The sequence below is a fragment of the Acanthamoeba castellanii genome (genome assembly GCF_000313135.1).
Source record: "Acanthamoeba castellanii str. Neff unplaced genomic scaffold scf7180000084594, whole genome shotgun sequence".
Classification (NCBI taxonomy): domain Eukaryota; phylum Discosea; order Longamoebia; family Acanthamoebidae; genus Acanthamoeba; species Acanthamoeba castellanii.
Genome location: NW_004457584.1, coordinates 75,591 through 93,930, shown reverse-complemented (window position 1 = coordinate 93,930; position 18,340 = coordinate 75,591). Strand labels below are relative to the sequence as shown.

The following is an 18,340-nucleotide window of genomic DNA, read 5'->3' as shown; positions in this document are numbered from 1 at the left end:
CGAGGTCCCATCCTCCGGTGGTGCACGCGACATCTACAAAATAAAATAAAAATATTTAAGGATCCTTTTTCTTTCTTCTTCTTTATTTTCTCATTGAATTTGGGTGCGAACCCACGCACAAAATGGCGCGTCGAGAGGAAAGAAGAAGCAGAGTCGTCCAGTTGGCCACTGACTATGAGGCCGTCAGCACACACGCTTTGGCCTTGTTCGCATCGCGCTCCCATGAGCAATCATCTGGTTAGTCAGAGCAAAACCCGGTGAGACATTGGGTTCACTCCAAACCTAAAGTTTTTATATTCTAGTGTCGAGGTACGTACACTGTGGCTTTCTCGTGGGCGGGTCCTGCTGGGTCGAGCTGCTGCTTGGGCGATCGCCCAAAGTCGAACAGGAAGTAGAGAGCAAAAAGGGAGAGGGCCTGCACACACACACCACACCACCACACACCACACACATCATGGGCGGGACGAAGACGGTGATTCTCTGCTTGACACCCGCACGCACACGCACTACCGCACACACGTTGTGTTTTTACCTGGAACATGGAGTTGATGTACAAGAGGATCGTCATGGGCGACTTGGCGGGAATCACCCAACACACTGCCACCAGAGTACGAGTGATGAGTGAGCGGGTGCGAAAACTGATGATGGCTACAATGACGACGAAGAAGTGGAGTGTACTGTAGACGCCGAGTATGCCGCCAAAGAGATTGAATAGCTGCGACATGAGGGATACGCCGCCGGTCGTCCTCGCCGAGAAGCACTCTTGCAACTGGGGGAAGTGACTGTGTGCGTGTGCGTGTGCGTGTGCGTGTGCGTGTGCGTGTGTGCGGCCACGTGTTAGCAAATATAGAGCTCCAGAGCACGATCGCCAGTGAGCCGCAATGTACCTGATCACTTGCGTGATGGGTTTGATGCTGTTCGTGAAGACTAAACCAAAACGAGGCCAGAATGGGTGATGTGAGCAAAGACGTGTACAACACAAAACTCGTCACGCGACACACGCAACACGCGACACACACACGCACAAGCACACGCCACACACAATTCACGTTACCCATGCTCCCAGGGAAAATGCCGCAGAGTAGGGCGGGCACGAGGAGGAAGAAGAGCCACAGGCTGTAGTTCGGGTTGTTCTTGTATATGGAAAACCTGGGGTTACATACGTTCCATTGCAATGATTGGAGTCAGCAAAGAGAAGAAGGTGATGATGATGGTTGAAGGTGATGGCGATGGCGATGGTGAATGGAGGCGCACTGAACGCAGAAAATGGAGTGCTGGATGGTGTTGCACAGCCCGTACATGACCACTGGCCAGGTCTCTGCGCAATGGCGAGAGCCACATGAGTCACAAAAAGTGAGCCAGTTTGAGTGGGTTGTGCATCAGGCTTTGGGGGGGGGCACAAGTCACCTCCGCTCGCCCAGGCGTTGACGATGAGAAAGCAGGAGCCGACCAGTTTGATGATGATTCCAGAGACGCTGAAGCCCGTCACCGACTTGCGTTTGTAGTTGAGATACGTTTGTGGCAAGTACCTGCACCCAAAGCGAATGCATTGCAATCGATTCAGCAAGAAGAAGACAATTGGCGAAGAATGAAGATTAGTGTGGATTAATGGAAAAATGTTGAAGCCAGGTGTTGATTGAAGATTGGGGGGACGCACTGGACGCTGAAGAGGAGGGTGGCGATGGTGCCTGCAATCTGAGCGTAGAGGACGGCCGAATTGTACAACGCCATGGATGGATCCCCTCCATCGAAGGTGTCCTCCACCTCCGCCTCCAAGAGGGCGCTGTCTATCGTCTCATCCATAAGATCTGATCAAAAAACGATCCTCCTCGTCCTCCTCTTCCGCCTCTTCCGAACCTGCTTCAGAAATCAAAACGCAACTCACCGGCCTTGGTCACTTTGGTTCAAAAAAAAAGCGCATCGCCCGCCACGTCAGCACTGCCTCGTGGCTTTGGCGTGCCTACACGCGGTGTGTGGGCTGTGGCACGCCCTGCACCACGCATGGACTTCCTTCAGACTCGGCGAGGCCATGAGCTGATGAACATGTACGATGGTCCCTGGTGGGGAAGTGTGTGTGTTTCATCTGACCACCATCTGGCTTTGGCGCAATGACGGCATTGGTTGCACAGCTAAAAGTAAAGGTGCCGGCGGAGACTGACTCGCGCTCGCTTTGATTTTAACAGATTCTCGTTGTCGTTGGTGCCGAACACAACGCCGTACTGGCCTGCAGGGCCGATCTGAAGCAAGTTTGCTACTTCGATCGCATCCATCAACCAGGTGCATATCTTTATCTTTCGCATTCTCAATTTTAAAAAATTTATTAAAAAATAAAGCAACGCTTTTAAATCTATTCTATAATATTATAAAACACAGTTTCAAGTTTGCAGCCTTCGTAGGCGTGCCACTCGAATATTTCCTATGAATTGGTTTTACTTAAGTATATCAATATTTATTATTTATACGATAAATTTATTTTTATTAGCTTTCTCAGTTAGTAATAATTATGAAATCTTTTTTATCGCGCAACGCAACAGGCGAGATGGACGTGGCGGCGACCTTCACCACGCGCCGCGGTGCCGCCGCCGAGCGCTTCTTTCGCGCCGCCAGCGCCGAAGAAAGCGAACCGGCCACCACCACCGGCCACCACCAGCCGGCCACGGCCGATCGTGGCCTGGACAGCGATCACGAGGGAGACGACCACCACCCTTCATCCACCACCACCACCGACCACGAAGAAGGCCGCGTCGACAATGGCGACGACTGCTTCGTGCCGTCCAACGCGGTCGAGCAGGTCCTGCACGACCCCTATCTCCTCCTCAAGATCTTCCGTCGGCTGTTCGGCGCCACGTCAGCATCAGCATCAGCATCGTCGATGACGACAGGCCCCAGCGCGAGCGTGGACCACCTGCGGCCGCACCACCGGCGCCTGGCCAACGTGCGCAGGGTGTGCACGCTCTGGCGCGCCGTCGCGCGCATCATCTGCCCGCCGGTAGACTACCTGCGCGCGCGGCCCTCGCGCCACCTGCTGACCAGCGGCACCGGCATCGACGCCGGCGAGACCGCGGCCGACACGGCCAACTCCTCGCTCCTCTCCCTCGTCCTACTACCACTCCCCGCCATTCTCTTCCCCTCTGCCGCGCCACCTCCACCATCAACACCGCCTTCACCATCATCGTCTTCTTCATCAACTCAACCACCACCATCATCATCGTCATCGGCTTCATCATCGTCGTCGTCGGGAATGAAGTTGTACGTGGTGAGCGGCTACTCGGAGGGCGAGGTGAAGATCTGGGACGTGGACGGCACGGGACCGGACGGAAGCCACTGCGTGCGGACCCTACAGTACACGATGCTGCGGTGGTTCAACCGCCGCTTCCGGTCGATGGCGCTGGCGAGCCTGGTCGAGCTCCGGCTGCCCGCCTACTCGCCTGAGGAGGAGCGCGAGATCGAATCCCGCCGCAGCCGAAGCAACAGCGGCCAGCGCGGCCGACAGGCGAAGCTCGCCGTCGACGGCGGCTCGGCCTCTGGGCTGATGGCCCGGCTGGGCTCGGCGTCGCCCTTTTCGCTGGTGCGGTCGTCGACAGTGTCGACAGCGACCGATCAGCCGTCGCCGCTGCTGCTGCCGCGCTCGGTTGACGACCTGCCGACGGTGAGCCGCACGCGCAAGCGGTCGTGGATCGCGAAGAAGTGGGAGCGTAGCAAGGCTGCAGGCAACAGGCCATCGTCGTCGTCGTCGCCCTTGTCGAGCCCGCCGTCCTCCCCGCAGGCGCTGCCGACCCTGGAGACGTCGCCATCGCCGTCGCCCTCGACATCGCCGCCGCAGTCGCCGACCGCATTGACGATGAACGACCGCGGGTACACCAGCGCCCCGGTGGTCTCGCGGCGTAATCGCTATTCGCTCTATCGAGGTGCCCCCAAACCTACTACCCCGCTTCTGCTGTCGTTGCCCGGACCCTGCGCTGACGTCACGCACACACGACACACGACACACGACACACGACACACGACACACGACACGCACAGAACGAATCATGGCCCAGGAGAGTATTGAAAGCTCGGAGCTGATGAAGCGGATCGAGGAGGAGGAGGAGGAGGAAGAGGTGGCAGTGGCGGCGACACAGGAGAAGCCGGCGGCCGCGCAGCGAGCAGACGCCGAGTCGAGCGGCGACTGGGCTGTGGGCGGCAGCGAGGAGGTGTGGGAGCTGGCGAGCATCCCGTGGCCCGCGGCGCCCGTAGGGAAGGAGGCGCGCGAGGGGAGTGCGAGCACGACGCGAGGGCGGAGGGGGCACCTGGCCAGCGTGTACTACCACCTCATCCTCATCTGGGACGTGGTCCAGGGCGAATGCCTGCGCGCCCTCGAAGGCCACACCCTCGAAGGTTCGTACCCTTCGGCTCCTCCCGACTCGACGTGCCGGTCTGCAAATGAGGCGTTGACTGGAGTGTTGCGTGATCTGTTGTACGTGTGTGTGTGTCGTGTGTGTGTGTGTGTGTGTCGTGTGTGTGTGTGTGTGTGTGTCGTGTGTGTATCTGTTGGGTTGGCACCTTTAGTGAACGCGCTGCAACCGCTCAAGGGCGGACGACAGCTGGCCAGCGGCTCGGAAGACAAATCAATCCGCATTTGGGATGTCACTACCGGGCAGTGCCTTCGGTGTGACCTCCCACCACCCAACACTTTTTTTTGCTCTGTTACTCATGACACGCACGACACGCACGACACGCACGACACGCACGAAACGCACGACACGCACGACACGCACGACACACGATGATAGAGTGTTGCAGCGGATGGTGAGCCTGATGCGAAGCCCTGTGCTCTCGCTCGCCACGCTGCCCAATGGGCACCTCGTGGCCGGCGCCGAGAACAACAAGATCACCGTCTGGGATGTCGACGCCGGTACGTCGCTCATCTCCACTGCAGCCCCTCCCCACCACACAACACACATGGCACACGACACACACCACACACGACGCGACACTCAACGCGCACACGCGCACTCGTGTAGGGAAGCGTGTAAATACGATCAAGGGAGCGACGGAGCCCGTGTGGCATTTCCAGGTGATGTACGACAAACAGGGCCTCTTTGCCGACGTCTCGGGTGCGAATCCGCCACTCCTCGCGTTGGAGATACTCTGTAGTGTGCTTACCCTCAACAACACACACGCACACAACACACGACACGACACACACGACACAGACTCGAAGAATGTGATGCGGCTGATCTCGTCGACGGGCCACTGGGACCCGGAGAAGCGAACCAACAAGGGCCAGGTGGCCGTGTGGGACGTCAAGAACGCCAAGAAGCTGCGCACCATCTTCGAATACGACGGCTACGCACGCAACATGATGGGTCAGCACATCCTCGTCGTTGTGTCGCGTGTGCCGCGCGTGTGTGTCAACCGACGTAACTGACATCATGACAGGGCTGCCGGGAGGATACCTCGCCGTGGCGATTCACTACTACGGGTCGTCGAACACGAACGCGCGTCTCGTGATACTCGACCTCAACGCCATCGCCGCCACCGCGCCCCAGTCCTCCACCGCGCCATTGTCATCGCCACCGTCGACGCGTCGACGCACCACTGATGACCGCGGCAGCAGCGCGACGACAACGACAACGACGGCGCAGTCTCGGATCACGCGAAGACGAGAGCGGCAGCCGAGCCCGAGCTCGAGCTCGAGCCGAAGCCGAAGCGGCAGCAGCGAAGGCGACGCCAGCGGCGACGACGCCGACGCTTACGAAGATGAAGAAGATGGCGACAAGCAGCGAGAGCGAGAGCGGCAATGGAGCGTTGAGGAGGAGGAGAAGAGGGCGGTGGTGGTGGAGGAGAGGGAGGAGGGAGATGGCAGTACGTGGCGGCTGGTGCCCGGCACGAAGGACCTCAAGGTCAACTCCATGGTGGTGCTGCCCGACGGCCGCCTCGTCGGCGCCGCCTCCGACGGCTGCATCTGGGTGTGGTCCTTCGACACCAAGAGCCGCTGAAGCAAGACGTGTCAAACCGCTCGACAAGAAGAAGAAGAAGCAACAACAACAACGCAACATGTAGTACAATGCACATACTCTATTTACATTCGAGTCAGTCCTCGCTACTTGAAGGAGGAGGGGAGGAAAGCTGTACGTGTAGAAGGGCTTGCTAGGGAGCGATGAGAACGGGCCATTCGTTGTAGACGGCTTCGCGTACGCCCTGGTCGCGCTGCCGCTGTCGATCCTCGCGGTCCCGCTTCTCCTGTCGCTTCTCCTTACGCTTACGTTTCTTGTTCTTTTTCTTCTTCTTCTTGTCGGGCTTGTTGTGCTCCAGGGCGAGCGCTTCGTTGGGCAGCGGTGCCGCCTCGAGGTGCTCTTGCTCCTCTTCGTCTTCGGCCGTGCCGTGTCGCGACTTGGTGTGGGTGATGCGTAGCGGCCGCGCGAGCGTGGCTTCGTGGCCCACCCCCTTGCGATCGTCGGGGGCGCGTAGTCGGGTGGCGATGGGCTCCAGGCGGCCCTGGCCCTCGGTGCCGAGGCCCTTGTCCTGCTCCCAATCGTATTTGTGTAGCAGCATCTGGTAGCCCACGTTGTTGGGCGGGATGCCGAATGTGGGGGTCGCCTTGTGGGTCGTGTGGAAGAGATGAATCGTCGACGTCCTGTGCTGGCTCAGGGACACGGTCGATGGTACGTGGTCGTTGCACGTGGCACAGAAGTAGTGAGAGGAAGTAGTGGTGGAGAAATCGCGATGAAGAATGAGTTGGGATTCTGCTGGATTTAAAGGCGGGGACACAGCAGAAGAGGAGGAAGTGGTCGAGATGGATGAAGATGGTGGCGGTTGGGCTGCAGATTTCGGAATCGAGGGCGATTGTACATCTCTGTCGGTGCCGACCGAGCGTGGTCGCTTCAAGGGCGGCCTGAGAGCGGGAGCGGTGGCAAGCAACTGCGAGTAGAAGGAGCTGACCTCAGCGCCCAGCCGTGCTCGCTGGACATCATCCATCTGCTCTTCGTTCGCATCCACCTCCACATCCTCCCCATATGTGCCTTTAACGAATCGCTTCTTCCTGAACGGCCTGTAGCGCGCGTTGGTCTGCCATGGTGGTCGCGCGCCCTCTTGGTGATCTGCCATGTGTGGTTTGTTGTGATTTATTTAATATTTAGTTTTTTCGATTAATACTCCCAGCACAGAAAGGTTGGGGAAATGTTTGGCCGAGTTGAGAAAAAGTCTCAAAAAATCAAAAATGGAATTTTTATTTATTTGTTTTGTAAAGATGAGCGTCAGAACGGCCCGCGGCAGAGAAGACCTGTAATATGACAACCATAAACGGGGGAGAGCAATCAACAGCTGATGGCCATCAGCTGGCCTGAAATGATCGCACAACCAGGAAGTGGTCGTTACGGCACGAGTCAGTTTGGAACTCCGACTCGTTGTCAACAATGCCGTTACCCTCCTTTCCACTAAGTTTGCCGCAGTGCCTTCACACGGGCCTCACACTGCAGCAAATCCGGCAGGTGGAGTCATTCCCCTCACTCCCTCCCACGATGGAGCCTCGGCCACTCCTCCTCGCCGCCCTCTTCTGCCTCCTCCTCTGTTGCATTGCCGGAGTCGCGCACGGTACGACATAAAACATTTATTTTATTATTATTATTTATGCATATACATTTAATCCATGCTGCCCGCCCCTAACCAGGGGCCACCCACGAGATGAACCCCACGACCGACCTCACCGCCTTGGTGGCTGCCATCACAGCTTCCGCCGACACCGACCACGTCGTCCACGTGGCATCAGGCACCTTCCCCCACCGCGGCCAAAGACTCATTTTCGGACGTGTAGCGGGGCTTTCTTTGTTAATGAACTGTTGCAACAAACAACAAAACACAGGCAACTACACACAAGAGTTCACATGCTTCGGCTGCGCCAACAAGACGATCTCCTTTGTGGGCCGGCTGCCGGCAGCTGCGGTGAGCGGAAAGATCAGTTTCAACATCTCGCAAGCCAACAACATCAGCTTTTCTGGTCAGTCCCTGCCTTTTGCGTGTTGCGCGCGCGCGTACGTGCGCGTTGCGTGTGTTGTGTGCGTGTTTGGCTGTTGCGCTGATTGACGACTGGTCAACCGTAGATTTGATTTTCGTCGCCCACGGCGAGCAGCGCCAGCCCTTCGCGATCGCGGAAGCGCAACGGCTCACGCTCGACCGCGTGAGCGTGTTCAAGTACAACACCATCGCCTCCGTGCTCACCGCGCGCGCCGTGCGCGAGGTCGCCATCCGCAACTGTTATCTCGACTCGCTCATCGCCTCGTTGAGCGTGATTGAAGTCGTCCAAGCCGAGCGGGTGGTGGTCGACCAGCTCTACGTGTACGCCAGCATCTACGCCGTCGGCCTGTCGCTGCGGAACGTGACGGGCGACATCGCCATCGCCAATGCCACCTTCCTCTACACTTCAGGCCTCCAGCTGGCGCTCTTCTTCTGCGACTCGGCGGTGGTCACGGTGGTGGACTCGGCCTTCCTGCTGGGCACCGCCACGGTTCTCGGAGGAGTCATCAACGCCGAGCAAGTGTTTGCTCTCAACATCATCGACACCGTCTTCCTCTACAATCAAGCGCCTACGTATGCGTGTGTGCACGTGTGTGCGTGCGTGCGTGTGTGTCGTGTGTGTGTGTCGTGTGTGTGTGTGTGTGTGTGGTGTGTGGTGTGTGTGTGTGTGTGTGTGCACGTGCGCGTGTGCGTGTGCGCGTGTGCTTACTTATCTTTCTCCCAATGACAGGGCTAGTGTCTTGTACACACAAGACGTAGACTTGGCGATCACGCGCTGCAAGTTCCTGGCGAACGGCAACGAGGCATCGCTGGGCACCGTTCTCATGATCGTCGATCAGGGTCGCCTGACGATCATCGACTCGGACATCAGCATCAACTGGGGCGGCATGCTCCTGCTCCTCCGGCTCAAGGCCGGCTCCCGGATCGACTCGACCACGCTCGACGTCAACTTCAATTCGCCGGTGTCGTCCATGGTCACCGTCAACAACTGCGCTGACACCCTGACCATCACCAACTCCAGCATCTCCCACAATCTCGGTACGTTGTACTGGATTGAATCTAATCACCACACGTTGACCGACCGCACACGCACACGCACACGATCGACCGCACACGCACACTCACCTGTAGGTGGTGCGCTGAGAGTGGCTGGATGCCACGCGGAGATGAGGAACAGCATGGTCTGGGGACAGAGCACATTTGGCGCTATATGCGGGGCACTTGCCAGCATTGACGCCACCACCTCCTCCATTTTCAGGTGCCTGGTGTGCGGTCATGTGCGTGCGTTTGTGTGTGCGTGCGTGCGTGCGTGCGTGCGTGCGTGTTTTTGTGTGCGTGTTTTTGTGTGCGTGCCACAGCGTCTGACACCACGTATAAATGGGACGACCCCAAGGAACGGGTACAAGCGCGAGAACTTCGCCAATCGGTACCGCGACGCGCTGTGCGGCGGGTGCCTCGGCTTCAGCATCGCGTCGGACCCCAACATCTGCACCAACGCCATCAACATCACCGACATCGGTGGTATGTACACGCTCTACCGTCTTATTCTTTAAAGGCTGTATATAATGTAGAAAAAAACACTATATCTCTCACTGACGCGACGACACGCCACAAACGACACGACACGACAGCGGGTTTATCCGTCGGTTGCGAACAAGGGCTCGACATGTGCAGCCGATGCGATGCGGCGGGAGCCCCGCTGGAGTGCGGCGATTGCAACGGCAAGCCCTTTGGGCTCGCCACCACCGAGGAGTGTACGGCGCTGAACAAGCTCGCCGTGTCGGGGGCCGACGCCAGCTTCAACTTCACCTCGCCCAACTGCCTGCTCCAACCCAAGGACGGTCAGGGCGCAATCTTCCCGGTACGACCTCTTCAGCGCCATTGGAGGAAACTATCAATGTTGCGCAGGTATGATTGGCCGACGCTTAGTTTGTGGTTTTCCACCGAAAATAGGGAGCGTCGCTGGAGCTGCGCTATGAAGCGGTCAAGGTGTACTACGTCAACACCACCAGCCAGCAAGAGCAGGCCCAGTTCGTCATTACCGTCAACGACACCCAGTACCTCCGATCCCAGCCCAAGGTAATGTTATTTCTCTCTATTTTATACTATTTCTATTTTCTATTTCTATTTCTATTAAAGTATTTGTTGAATTTATATTGAAATCAAATTATTAATATTTATTTTTTGCAAGGATGGAAACGCCCAGGCCCTGTGCGTGCGCTACGATCGGCTGATCGACAACGGCGCCAGCTTCGTGCTGCAGCAGTGCCTCTACGGCGCCCAGGCCGAGGTGGTCTTCGACCAGCAAGTGCTCACCATCCCCAAGAACTACCAGAAGGTGACCCTCAACCTGGCGGGCCTGCAGAGCTTCGACAACCAGACGCGCGAGTGGCCCGAGCTCGATGTGGCGACGCGGCGCGTCGAAGTAGAGATCTCGCTGCGACTGAGTCAGGCCGCCACCACGCGCCGCTCGTCGAGCCAGCCCAGCCCGCTGGCCGACAATGCCGTGGCGCCGGGTGGTGCGGCGGTGGACTCGGTGTCGTTCGACGCCGCCAACTTCAGCCTCAGCCTGGCGGTGCCCAACTTTGCGGTGTTCAGCTCGCGCAACGGGTCGGCCTTCAACTACACGCTGGCCCCGCTCCCCGATGACCCGCGCGGCTATCTTCTGGTGCTCAAGTTCGCCGGCACGTTCGACCTGGTCAACTACGACCCGCACTTTGGCATGCTCTTGCCAGGTACCGCACACGCACACGCACGACCGCACACACCGCACACGCACACGCACACTGCACACGCACTGAGTTTGAAACGGTGCTTGATGCAGGGAGAGGAGGCGAAGATGGTGAGAGTGATGACATTCTGGTGAAGGTGCTCGTGCCGGTGCTGGTGGGCGTGGCGGTCCTGCTCGTGGTCGTGGTGGTGGTAGCCGCCATCGCCGTGGCCGTGTGGAAACGACGGCAAATGGCCTCGCCGGGCGGAGTGGTCAACTTCGCATCGTCCGACGTAGAATTGGAAGAAGCACAATAAAAGCAAAATAAATAAAAATAATCTCTTTTTCTTTATCAATTTTAGATGGTCTCGGTGACTGTGTCGTCGAGGTTGTAGACGGCGGAGCCGGCCCTCTTGACGATGGGCAACGCGGTCCACACGCCGCCCTTGGCCGCGGTGAAGGTGTTGCGCACGCGCACCTTGCCGCCGCTGGCGTAGATGAGCGGCACGGCCTGCGACACGCCGGTGGCGCGATCGTAGTTGATGCCGTCCCACAGCGCCTCGCCGCCCGTGTGCATAATCATGCCCTTTCGTTTGACACCGCACACGCACACGCACACGCACACACCGCACACCCCGCACACCGCACACGTGTGAGCCCACGCGATGTGAAACAGTGCGAAGCCGACTGGGGCGTACCTGATCGACGGGAGTGTGGCCGTTGGCGGTGGGGTTGGTCATGCCGTAGGCGATCCAGACGTCGCGGTAGATGGTCTTTCCGCCCTTCTGCACCACTACGGCACCGCTGGACGGGTCGTTCGCGTTCATTCTGTATTTTTCGACACACCACACGACACACACGAAAAATGAGTGATGCGAGTGTGCGGTGTGTGTGGTGTGATGATGCACCATACCCTTCGAAGCGGGCGCCGTTGATGACGAGGCCAGGGCCGTTTGAGTCGGAGCCGGTGACGAGGAGGCCCGACCAGCCGTTGTGCGCCGTCACGTAGATGGGACCCACGTTGGTCTTGCTCAGGCTTTCGAAACGCAGCAGGTACCGCCCGTTGGTTCGCTTGCTGTTTTTATTTTTGAAATTGATTTTGAATTCTTAGCTAAGCAGCCACCTTAAAAAGACTGAAAGTGGTGGCACATACCGATCCGCCGCCGATGTTGAGGTAGCCGGAGGTCCACAGCTCGTTGTCTGATCCGCCGAGCGTGAAGGCCGTGTCCAGCGACGGCACCGCCGTCCACTGGCCCACAAAGTTGACCTGATGACACACAGGTGGTCAATCAAGGTGTTGATCATGAAGATGACGACGACGGTGGTGACGAGGTGGAGATGATGAGGTGGTAGTGGTGTACCTGGGTGATGGCGCACTTTTCGGTGGGGTTGCCGAAGACGTACTTGAAACCGAAGAAGCCGAGCGTCTCGAAGGTCGAGGCGTAGATGGTGCCGGCGCTGAGTGGGTGGTGCCAGAACTGCGAGTTGCCGTTGGACGAGGCGAAGCCGATGCGCGCGATGTAGACGTCGTAGGTCGTAGCTGTTCCCACGAACCACGAGTTCACTCCCGTACCGACGTTCAAGTTGACCTATCAAAAGCAGCCAATAAAAAAATAAAAATCAATAAAACCGCCCATAGCCTTTCCCATAGAATCACTCCTCAAGAAGGTGCGATGATGATACCTTGACGCTGTTGAAGTGGCCGCTGGAGAGCTCGGAGTTAAAATAGCCGGCTGGAGGACCCACGATTTTAAGTCCGCTGAACGCGCGTCTGGGTCTTGGTGAAGGTGTAGGTGCGGCCGCTGAGCAAGATGGCCGGGATGTAGGTCTTGGTCTTGACGTCGGCCAGCGCAGCCGTGAGCTTGTCGTCGTCGGTCGCGCCGGGGTAGTCGTCGAGTAGCACGGTGCCGGGCACGCCCGACTGGGCCTGCACAGTCAAGGCCGCCACCAGGAGGAGGGCCAGGGCTAGGCCCAGGCCGAGGGTGTAGTGGAAGGTGCGCATTGGGGTGAAGGTAAGTCAATAACTGATCGCGCCACACTTTAAGTGACTTGTCGTTCACCCGGACGATGATTGGCCCGTACAAAGCTAATTTTTACTCTTCTCTGGCTGGATTGGGTTGCGAGAGCCAACCACAGGCACACTTACATCTGGTTGGTTTAATACCCCCATGTGGTGCGCTGACCCACGCCAGACATGTTTCTGCAGTTGTGCCGCCTTTGCAGTTGGTTGCAATCAGAAGCCACACCTTCTGTGGATTTGGGTTGTGATCACAGCCTCAGTTGGACGCTGTACCCACCAATTCCCTGCTCCCACACTGAATATCACACAAACATGTCAAGGGTCTGTACAAGAAGATCATGTTTGGTCATGGACAAACTTCTCGGTGCGAGGATCACGTGAGGCGCAGCAATTGAGGCAGCCACTGGCCGAACTGCTCGTCCGGGCGCAACGAGTCTGCCTGCCAGCCCAGAATGCACGTCACACTGAACGACACCTGCAGGCACCAAGAAAACCACGGTGGTCAGGTCGTGAGTGTGTGTGTGTTGTCAAACGAGATCCGCATACGTACAGCGCCGTGTTGGCCGTAGAAGAATTGGTTGACTTCGTCGATTCGCACCGTGCACCCGTTGCGCTGCCGCAAGAGCGGATGCAGAGCAAACGTCCCGCTAACACTCATCGGACATCTGGCCAGAGCAACACGACACGACACGACACACACAACACGCACACGCGCGCGAAAACAGCACGAGACGCAGGTCAGAGTTGGATGAAAAGGGCAAGCGAGGCCTGCTGGCGCGTACTGGTTGAATATGCTGGCGGCCAGCTGCGCAGTCTGGCTCTTCTGCGAAGAGAACAGCTTTGAGAGAGGCATCCCTATCAGCTTGTCCTGTAATCCAACCAACCGCAAATTAGCAAAAATAAACCAAATCAAACACAAAACAAATAAAATAAAATCAATACAATCAAAGCATAACAAATAGCAAAAATAAAAACAAAAATGTATAACACACGCATATATAACAGGGCGTACCATGGTGTAGCCGCTGAGACTGACGAAGGCTTCGTTGACCCACTTGATCACGGGACACGCGCTATTTCCGCCCAGTGTAGGCGCCAGCACGTACACCGGATACCTTCACACGTGACCGCGTTAGTTACCGTCACGTGTGCGTGCGTGTGTGCGCGCGTGCGTGCGGTTACCTGATGTCTTGCACGGCAAAGTCCTTCGGGGCGACGTAGTAATGCCGGAGGAGCGGGACGTGTCGCTGCATCTCGTCGAGCGCCTGCTGCGAGGCCACCAGGCTCGACTGCAGCACCGACCGCTCGAGCGAGAACGACGACCGCGGCGACAGCGACTCGGTCGACGACGACGAGAACGACGACCGCGGCGACAGCGGCGACCGCGACGAGGCCGATGACGTCGGCATTGTTGTCGACGCCGGCGGGGTGAAGAGGAGGTGGCTCCATGCGCCCTCGAGCCCGTGGGCGCAGGTCACGAACGGCGTCGTGGTCTGGCCCTGGAGCCGCGGCGCGCCGTGGTGGTTGTTGTGGTCGCTACGCAACGACGCGTGTCGTGCGGCGCCGAACTCGAGGAGTGAGTCGACGCGATGGGCGTGCGCGGCCTGCTGGGACTCGAGGGCGTCGAGCCGCCGCCGCAGGGTCTCGTTGTCGCGATGTAGCGACTCGTTGGCCTCGCGCAGGGTGCGCACCTCGGCCATCAGCTGCGCCACCAGCGCCGCCAGCTGTTCTCTGCCGCTGGCGCCGCCGTTCCCCGCCGGTAACGGCAGCTGACGCGGAGACGTGGGCTGCGGCGCGAGCGAGAACGACGAAGACGACGATGATGGCGGCGACGGCGACGGTGACCGCTTCGTTGTCGTTGTCGTTGTCGTTGTCATTGTTGCTGACGTGGCTGACGTCGCCGTCGCCGGCAGGGCCGAAAAGAAGGCCTCGAGCTTGGTGTTGGTGGCTTGAAAGAACGAAGAAGATGACGATGAAGACGACCACGGCAGCGGGGGTGGCGATAGTTGTGACGACGAAGCTGGTGCTGGCGGTACTGGTGTTGGTGCTGGTGCTGGAGACGGGCGTAGGCTAAGCGGCGGCTCGGGAGGGGCGCGTGCAGCACGGCCTATGCCGTCGTCGGGCTGTTGGTCGTTGTCATGTGGTTCCAGTTTGGGGGTCTGGAGTTGCGGCTGCGGCTGCGGCTGCTGTGGCTGCTGTTGCATCTTCTGCTTCTTCCTCTTCTGTCGCTGCTGCTCCTGGTACTGGGCCGAGCGGCGCCCGTGGATGGGCGGGCGGCCCCGCTTGTTGGCCGGCACGTCGCAGCACCACTCGCCCCGGCCGAGCCGCACACACCTCTGGCACGGCCGCGCGCTGTGTGACATATAGTCCAGACACAAATAAATCTATTGTCTTCCTCTACTGAATCATCGATACTGCATTCATGCATTGATTGATGGCCGGGGGGGTACGTTTCGCAGGAGATGTGAGCCGCACGGCAAAAGTTGCAGGCTCGGGCCACGACCTTTGGGGCAGCCCCGGGGTCAGGCTCCGGCGGTATATGGTTGTGCTGTGCATCCATCTCTGCCCCTCTTCTTCTTTGGTTTGGTTTTGTCTGACGACCGGCCTTTTTCTGAAGCTTCTTTTGTGGGTTCCTGTGAACGCGTTGTGCCGTTGTCTTTAGTTTCCGAGGGCCGAAAGGTAACGCGCCTTGGCAAGTCAAGAAAGATGATGATCGTTTTCATGGCTTGCTCGACTACGCGACCACCAACGTTTCATGAGTAGCACCGAATCAGAACGGCCAAGACGAGGACCAGGGACGGTGGAGTGTGCAGGGCGGTGGGCACACGCGCATGAAGGTGGTGTAGGTCCCGTTGTAGGGCGCCATCGACGTGGTGTACGTCGTCTGCGCATTCAGCAGCGGCTTCGTAGAGAGCACCTGACGCGTTGCGGACACATGCGCATTGATTACGTTCGTGAGTGTGTGCGATCGTACGCGTGTGCGGCGCCACTGACTTCTTCGTTTGGCCTGCGTTGTTGTTTTCGCGCCATTTTCTGCTGCGATGAATTTGCTGATTTATTTTATGTACAAGATGGGAGGCGTACAAATCGGCCGTCTAGAGTGGCTTGGGGCGATTCTTGAAGATGTACTTGAACTTGATGACACCCGCAAGTCGGTAGTCTACGGCCTGCGACTGATCGGTGTCAAGCTCCATCGAAGCTGCAGCTGTCTCGTCCTTGTTGAGAATTGCGAGCGGCTTCTTCAATGCAACTCGCTTGCCCTCCAGGTAGTGATTTCCAATAATAAGGATGGGAACCTGCAATGAAAGACCGAAGATGAGTTTACATTGCAGGTGAGAGGCAGTCATCTTGTTTCGTACTCCATCGCGTTCCGACAACTTGCCGATTTCCTTGCCATCATACGTCCCCTCCGGCACGAAGAGCTCGCCTTGCATCTCTATCAGGTTCCACTCGGCCGCCTTGCCCTCAGAGCGAATCACGATCCTCATCTTGCGTTGGTGTTGTGGGTTTGCTTCTTCCTCGTTTTGGCGCGAACCCCAAAACTCAAGAGAAAACCAATTTCCTTTCAGCTGTTGAAAAAGAAATCGTGTTGAGTCACGCGCAGCATTTTGTTGTTTCGGATGGAGGGGGCAGGACTGCTGAAGCCGGTCGTAGGGTTGGCGGGGCGACATCCCTGGTGGGTGTTCGTGGGGGCATTCGTGGTGCGCCTTGTGCTGATCGGCTACGGCGAGTGGCAGGACCGCACTAGTACCCTCCTACCTTTTTTCTTTATTTTTATTTGTTTTTTTCTGCAAAGCGACGTCACTCACGACGGCCGTGTGGACGGGTTTGCGTGCAGTGGTGGTGAAGTACACGGACATCGACTACATGGTATTCACCGATGCCGCCCGGTTCATCACCGAGGGAGGCAGCCCCTATGACCGAAGCACCTATCGCTACACTCCTCTTTTGTACGTACGCACCTCCGCAAAGGCACAGCCCACATGCCTTTACGTGAGCTCTCACGTTGAAAGCAACCCTACCATTGTAGGGCGTGGCTGATGACGCCCAACATCTATCTCCATCCGGTGTTCGGGAAGCTCCTCTTCGCCGCCGGCGATGTGGCCATCGGCGCGCTCATCTACCTCCTGGTCCCTCTCCTCAATGACCAAGCCAAGCCCACAATCGCGCCAGCTGCGGGCAAGTCTACAACAAAACCAAAGTCGACGACGACGAAGGGCACGAAGAAGGCGGAGGCTGTGGTTGCTGCAGGGCAAGAGGAAGCAATCGTGTGGGCGTGTGTGTGGCTCTTCAACCCCTTCTCGATCGTCATCTCCACGCGCGGCAATGCCGAGTCGCTCATCGGCCTCCTGGTCGTCGCCGCCCTCTACTGCCTGTTGACGAAGAGGCTCATCCTCGGCGCCATCCTGTACGCGCCACATACGCGACACACACGGCACACACGATACACACCTAACAAGTGTGTATGCAGCTATGGCCTGTCGGTGCACTTCAAGATCTATCCGATCATCTACGCGCTGCCACTGGTCCTCTTCGTCAAGTACCACCACCAACGGGGCCACCAACAAAAGCGATCCGGCAAGAAGCAGGAGGACACGTTCATCTCGGCCTTTGTCGACCTCTTCCGCATCACCAGGGAGCAGGTGGTCTTCACTCTCGTCAGCGGTGGGACCTTCGTGCTGCTCTCGCTCGCGCTCTACGCCGTCTACTCGTTCCCGTTTCTCTACCACACCTACCTCTATCACATCACCCGCACCGACCACCGCCACAACTTCTCGCCCTACTTCTACCACCTCTACCTGCTCTCTTCGTCTGCCTCGTCGCCGCAGGTCGAACACACGTTAGTCGGTGATGGCGATGGGTCGCTGGTGTCGACGCTTGCGTCTTCGCTGCTGGCATCGTCCCGGGCGATCGGCCTGCTGGCGTTCCTGCCGCAGGTGGTGCTACTGCTCTCCTTCTCCTTCCGCTACGCGCTGAGTGGCGCTGCACGAGACCTGGCGCTGTGCCTATTCCTGCAGACGTTCACGTTCGTCTCCTTCCTTAAAGTCTGTACATCTCAGGTGCGATCACGCGGCCGCACACGCACACACACACACGCACCACACACGGCAATTGCACTATTCTAACCTCTGGGTGTATTAGTACTTTATCTGGTACTTCTCGCTCCTGCCGCTGGCGCTGTACAGATCGTCGATGAGCCTCCTACAGCTTGTCTTCCTCTTTGCCCTTTGGATGGGCACCCAGGTTCGTTCTCACCACCTGCACCTGTTCACCGTGCCTCACTACTCCCAACGAATGTGCCAACGTTCGCCAGGCGATGTGGTTGAGCAACGCCTACTACCTGGAGTTCGAGGGCGAGAACACCTTCTCTGCAATCTGGCTCGCCTCCCTTGCCTTCTTCAGCGCCAACGTATGGATTCTAATCCAATTCATTCGTCACCACTCTGCGCCAGCGTGACGCACGGGCTACTCGCGGTCGGCTGGTTGCAAGCTGGCCAATAAATTGCGTTGCACGTATGTCGTATCTTTGGGAAGTGAGTTAACTTTGACTAAGATTAAATTGCCCTCACCGCCGGTAACCAGCCACACACTCAAAAGCAAGGCGCGAGAGAGAC

General features: G+C 58.0%; 8 protein-coding genes across 8 annotated transcripts; 3 read left to right on the top strand and 5 right to left on the bottom strand.

Annotated features, from left to right (window-relative positions):
• Positions 1 to 183: 183 nt before the first annotated feature.
• On the bottom strand, positions 184 to 1,803 carry ACA1_052510 (PQ loop repeat family protein; the record flags this gene model as incomplete). The annotated part of the gene is made up of 9 exons (XM_004343913.1): positions 184 to 234; positions 314 to 415; positions 533 to 597; positions 679 to 782; positions 888 to 927; positions 1,055 to 1,149; positions 1,255 to 1,318; positions 1,408 to 1,529; positions 1,658 to 1,803. 9 exons carry the CDS (start codon positions 1,801 to 1,803, stop codon positions 184 to 186), a joined length of 789 nt encoding a protein of 262 aa, XP_004343963.1.
• Positions 1,804 to 2,001: 198 nt separating this feature from the next.
• Positions 2,002 to 5,981, top strand: ACA1_052500 (WD domain, G-beta repeat-containing protein; the record flags this gene model as incomplete). Its single annotated transcript, XM_004343912.1, has 10 exons — positions 2,002 to 2,045; positions 2,231 to 2,277; positions 2,535 to 3,097; positions 3,248 to 3,908; positions 4,024 to 4,377; positions 4,549 to 4,648; positions 4,806 to 4,894; positions 5,004 to 5,096; positions 5,196 to 5,375; positions 5,422 to 5,981. 10 exons carry the CDS (start codon positions 2,002 to 2,004, stop codon positions 5,979 to 5,981), a joined length of 2,691 nt encoding a protein of 896 aa, XP_004343962.1.
• A 151-nt stretch (positions 5,982 to 6,132) lies between these two features.
• On the bottom strand, positions 6,133 to 7,089 carry ACA1_052490 (Gpatch domain containing protein; the record flags this gene model as incomplete). The annotated part of the gene is made up of 2 exons (XM_004343911.1): positions 6,133 to 6,624; positions 6,835 to 7,089. The coding sequence occupies 2 exons, from the start codon at positions 7,087 to 7,089 to the stop codon at positions 6,133 to 6,135; spliced, it is 747 nt and encodes a 248-aa protein (XP_004343961.1).
• A 413-nt stretch (positions 7,090 to 7,502) lies between these two features.
• On the top strand, positions 7,503 to 11,022 carry ACA1_052480 (uncharacterized protein; the record flags this gene model as incomplete). Its single annotated transcript, XM_004343910.1, has 11 exons — positions 7,503 to 7,575; positions 7,652 to 7,789; positions 7,844 to 7,978; positions 8,082 to 8,568; positions 8,726 to 9,033; positions 9,127 to 9,253; positions 9,389 to 9,516; positions 9,654 to 9,856; positions 9,949 to 10,074; positions 10,202 to 10,730; positions 10,820 to 11,022. The coding sequence occupies 11 exons, from the start codon at positions 7,503 to 7,505 to the stop codon at positions 11,020 to 11,022; spliced, it is 2,457 nt and encodes an 818-aa protein (XP_004343960.1).
• Positions 11,023 to 11,063: 41 nt separating this feature from the next.
• On the bottom strand, positions 11,064 to 12,707 carry ACA1_052470 (uncharacterized protein; the record flags this gene model as incomplete). Its single annotated transcript, XM_004343909.1, has 6 exons — positions 11,064 to 11,291; positions 11,404 to 11,533; positions 11,619 to 11,776; positions 11,859 to 11,972; positions 12,067 to 12,294; positions 12,471 to 12,707. The coding sequence occupies 6 exons, from the start codon at positions 12,705 to 12,707 to the stop codon at positions 11,064 to 11,066; spliced, it is 1,095 nt and encodes a 364-aa protein (XP_004343959.1).
• A 391-nt stretch (positions 12,708 to 13,098) lies between these two features.
• Positions 13,099 to 15,285, bottom strand: ACA1_052460 (uncharacterized protein; the record flags this gene model as incomplete). The annotated part of the gene is made up of 6 exons (XM_004343908.1): positions 13,099 to 13,200; positions 13,276 to 13,390; positions 13,508 to 13,593; positions 13,738 to 13,840; positions 13,908 to 15,077; positions 15,176 to 15,285. 6 exons carry the CDS (start codon positions 15,283 to 15,285, stop codon positions 13,099 to 13,101), a joined length of 1,686 nt encoding a protein of 561 aa, XP_004343958.1.
• Positions 15,286 to 15,820: 535 nt separating this feature from the next.
• Positions 15,821 to 16,213, bottom strand: ACA1_052450 (uncharacterized protein; the record flags this gene model as incomplete). The annotated part of the gene is made up of 2 exons (XM_004343907.1): positions 15,821 to 16,021; positions 16,085 to 16,213. The coding sequence occupies 2 exons, from the start codon at positions 16,211 to 16,213 to the stop codon at positions 15,821 to 15,823; spliced, it is 330 nt and encodes a 109-aa protein (XP_004343957.1).
• Positions 16,214 to 16,345: 132 nt separating this feature from the next.
• On the top strand, positions 16,346 to 18,183 carry ACA1_052440 (GPI mannosyltransferase 1, putative; the record flags this gene model as incomplete). The annotated part of the gene is made up of 6 exons (XM_004343906.1): positions 16,346 to 16,472; positions 16,564 to 16,675; positions 16,756 to 17,133; positions 17,197 to 17,785; positions 17,868 to 17,969; positions 18,040 to 18,183. 6 exons carry the CDS (start codon positions 16,346 to 16,348, stop codon positions 18,181 to 18,183), a joined length of 1,452 nt encoding a protein of 483 aa, XP_004343956.1.
• Positions 18,184 to 18,340: the final 157 nt, after the last annotated feature.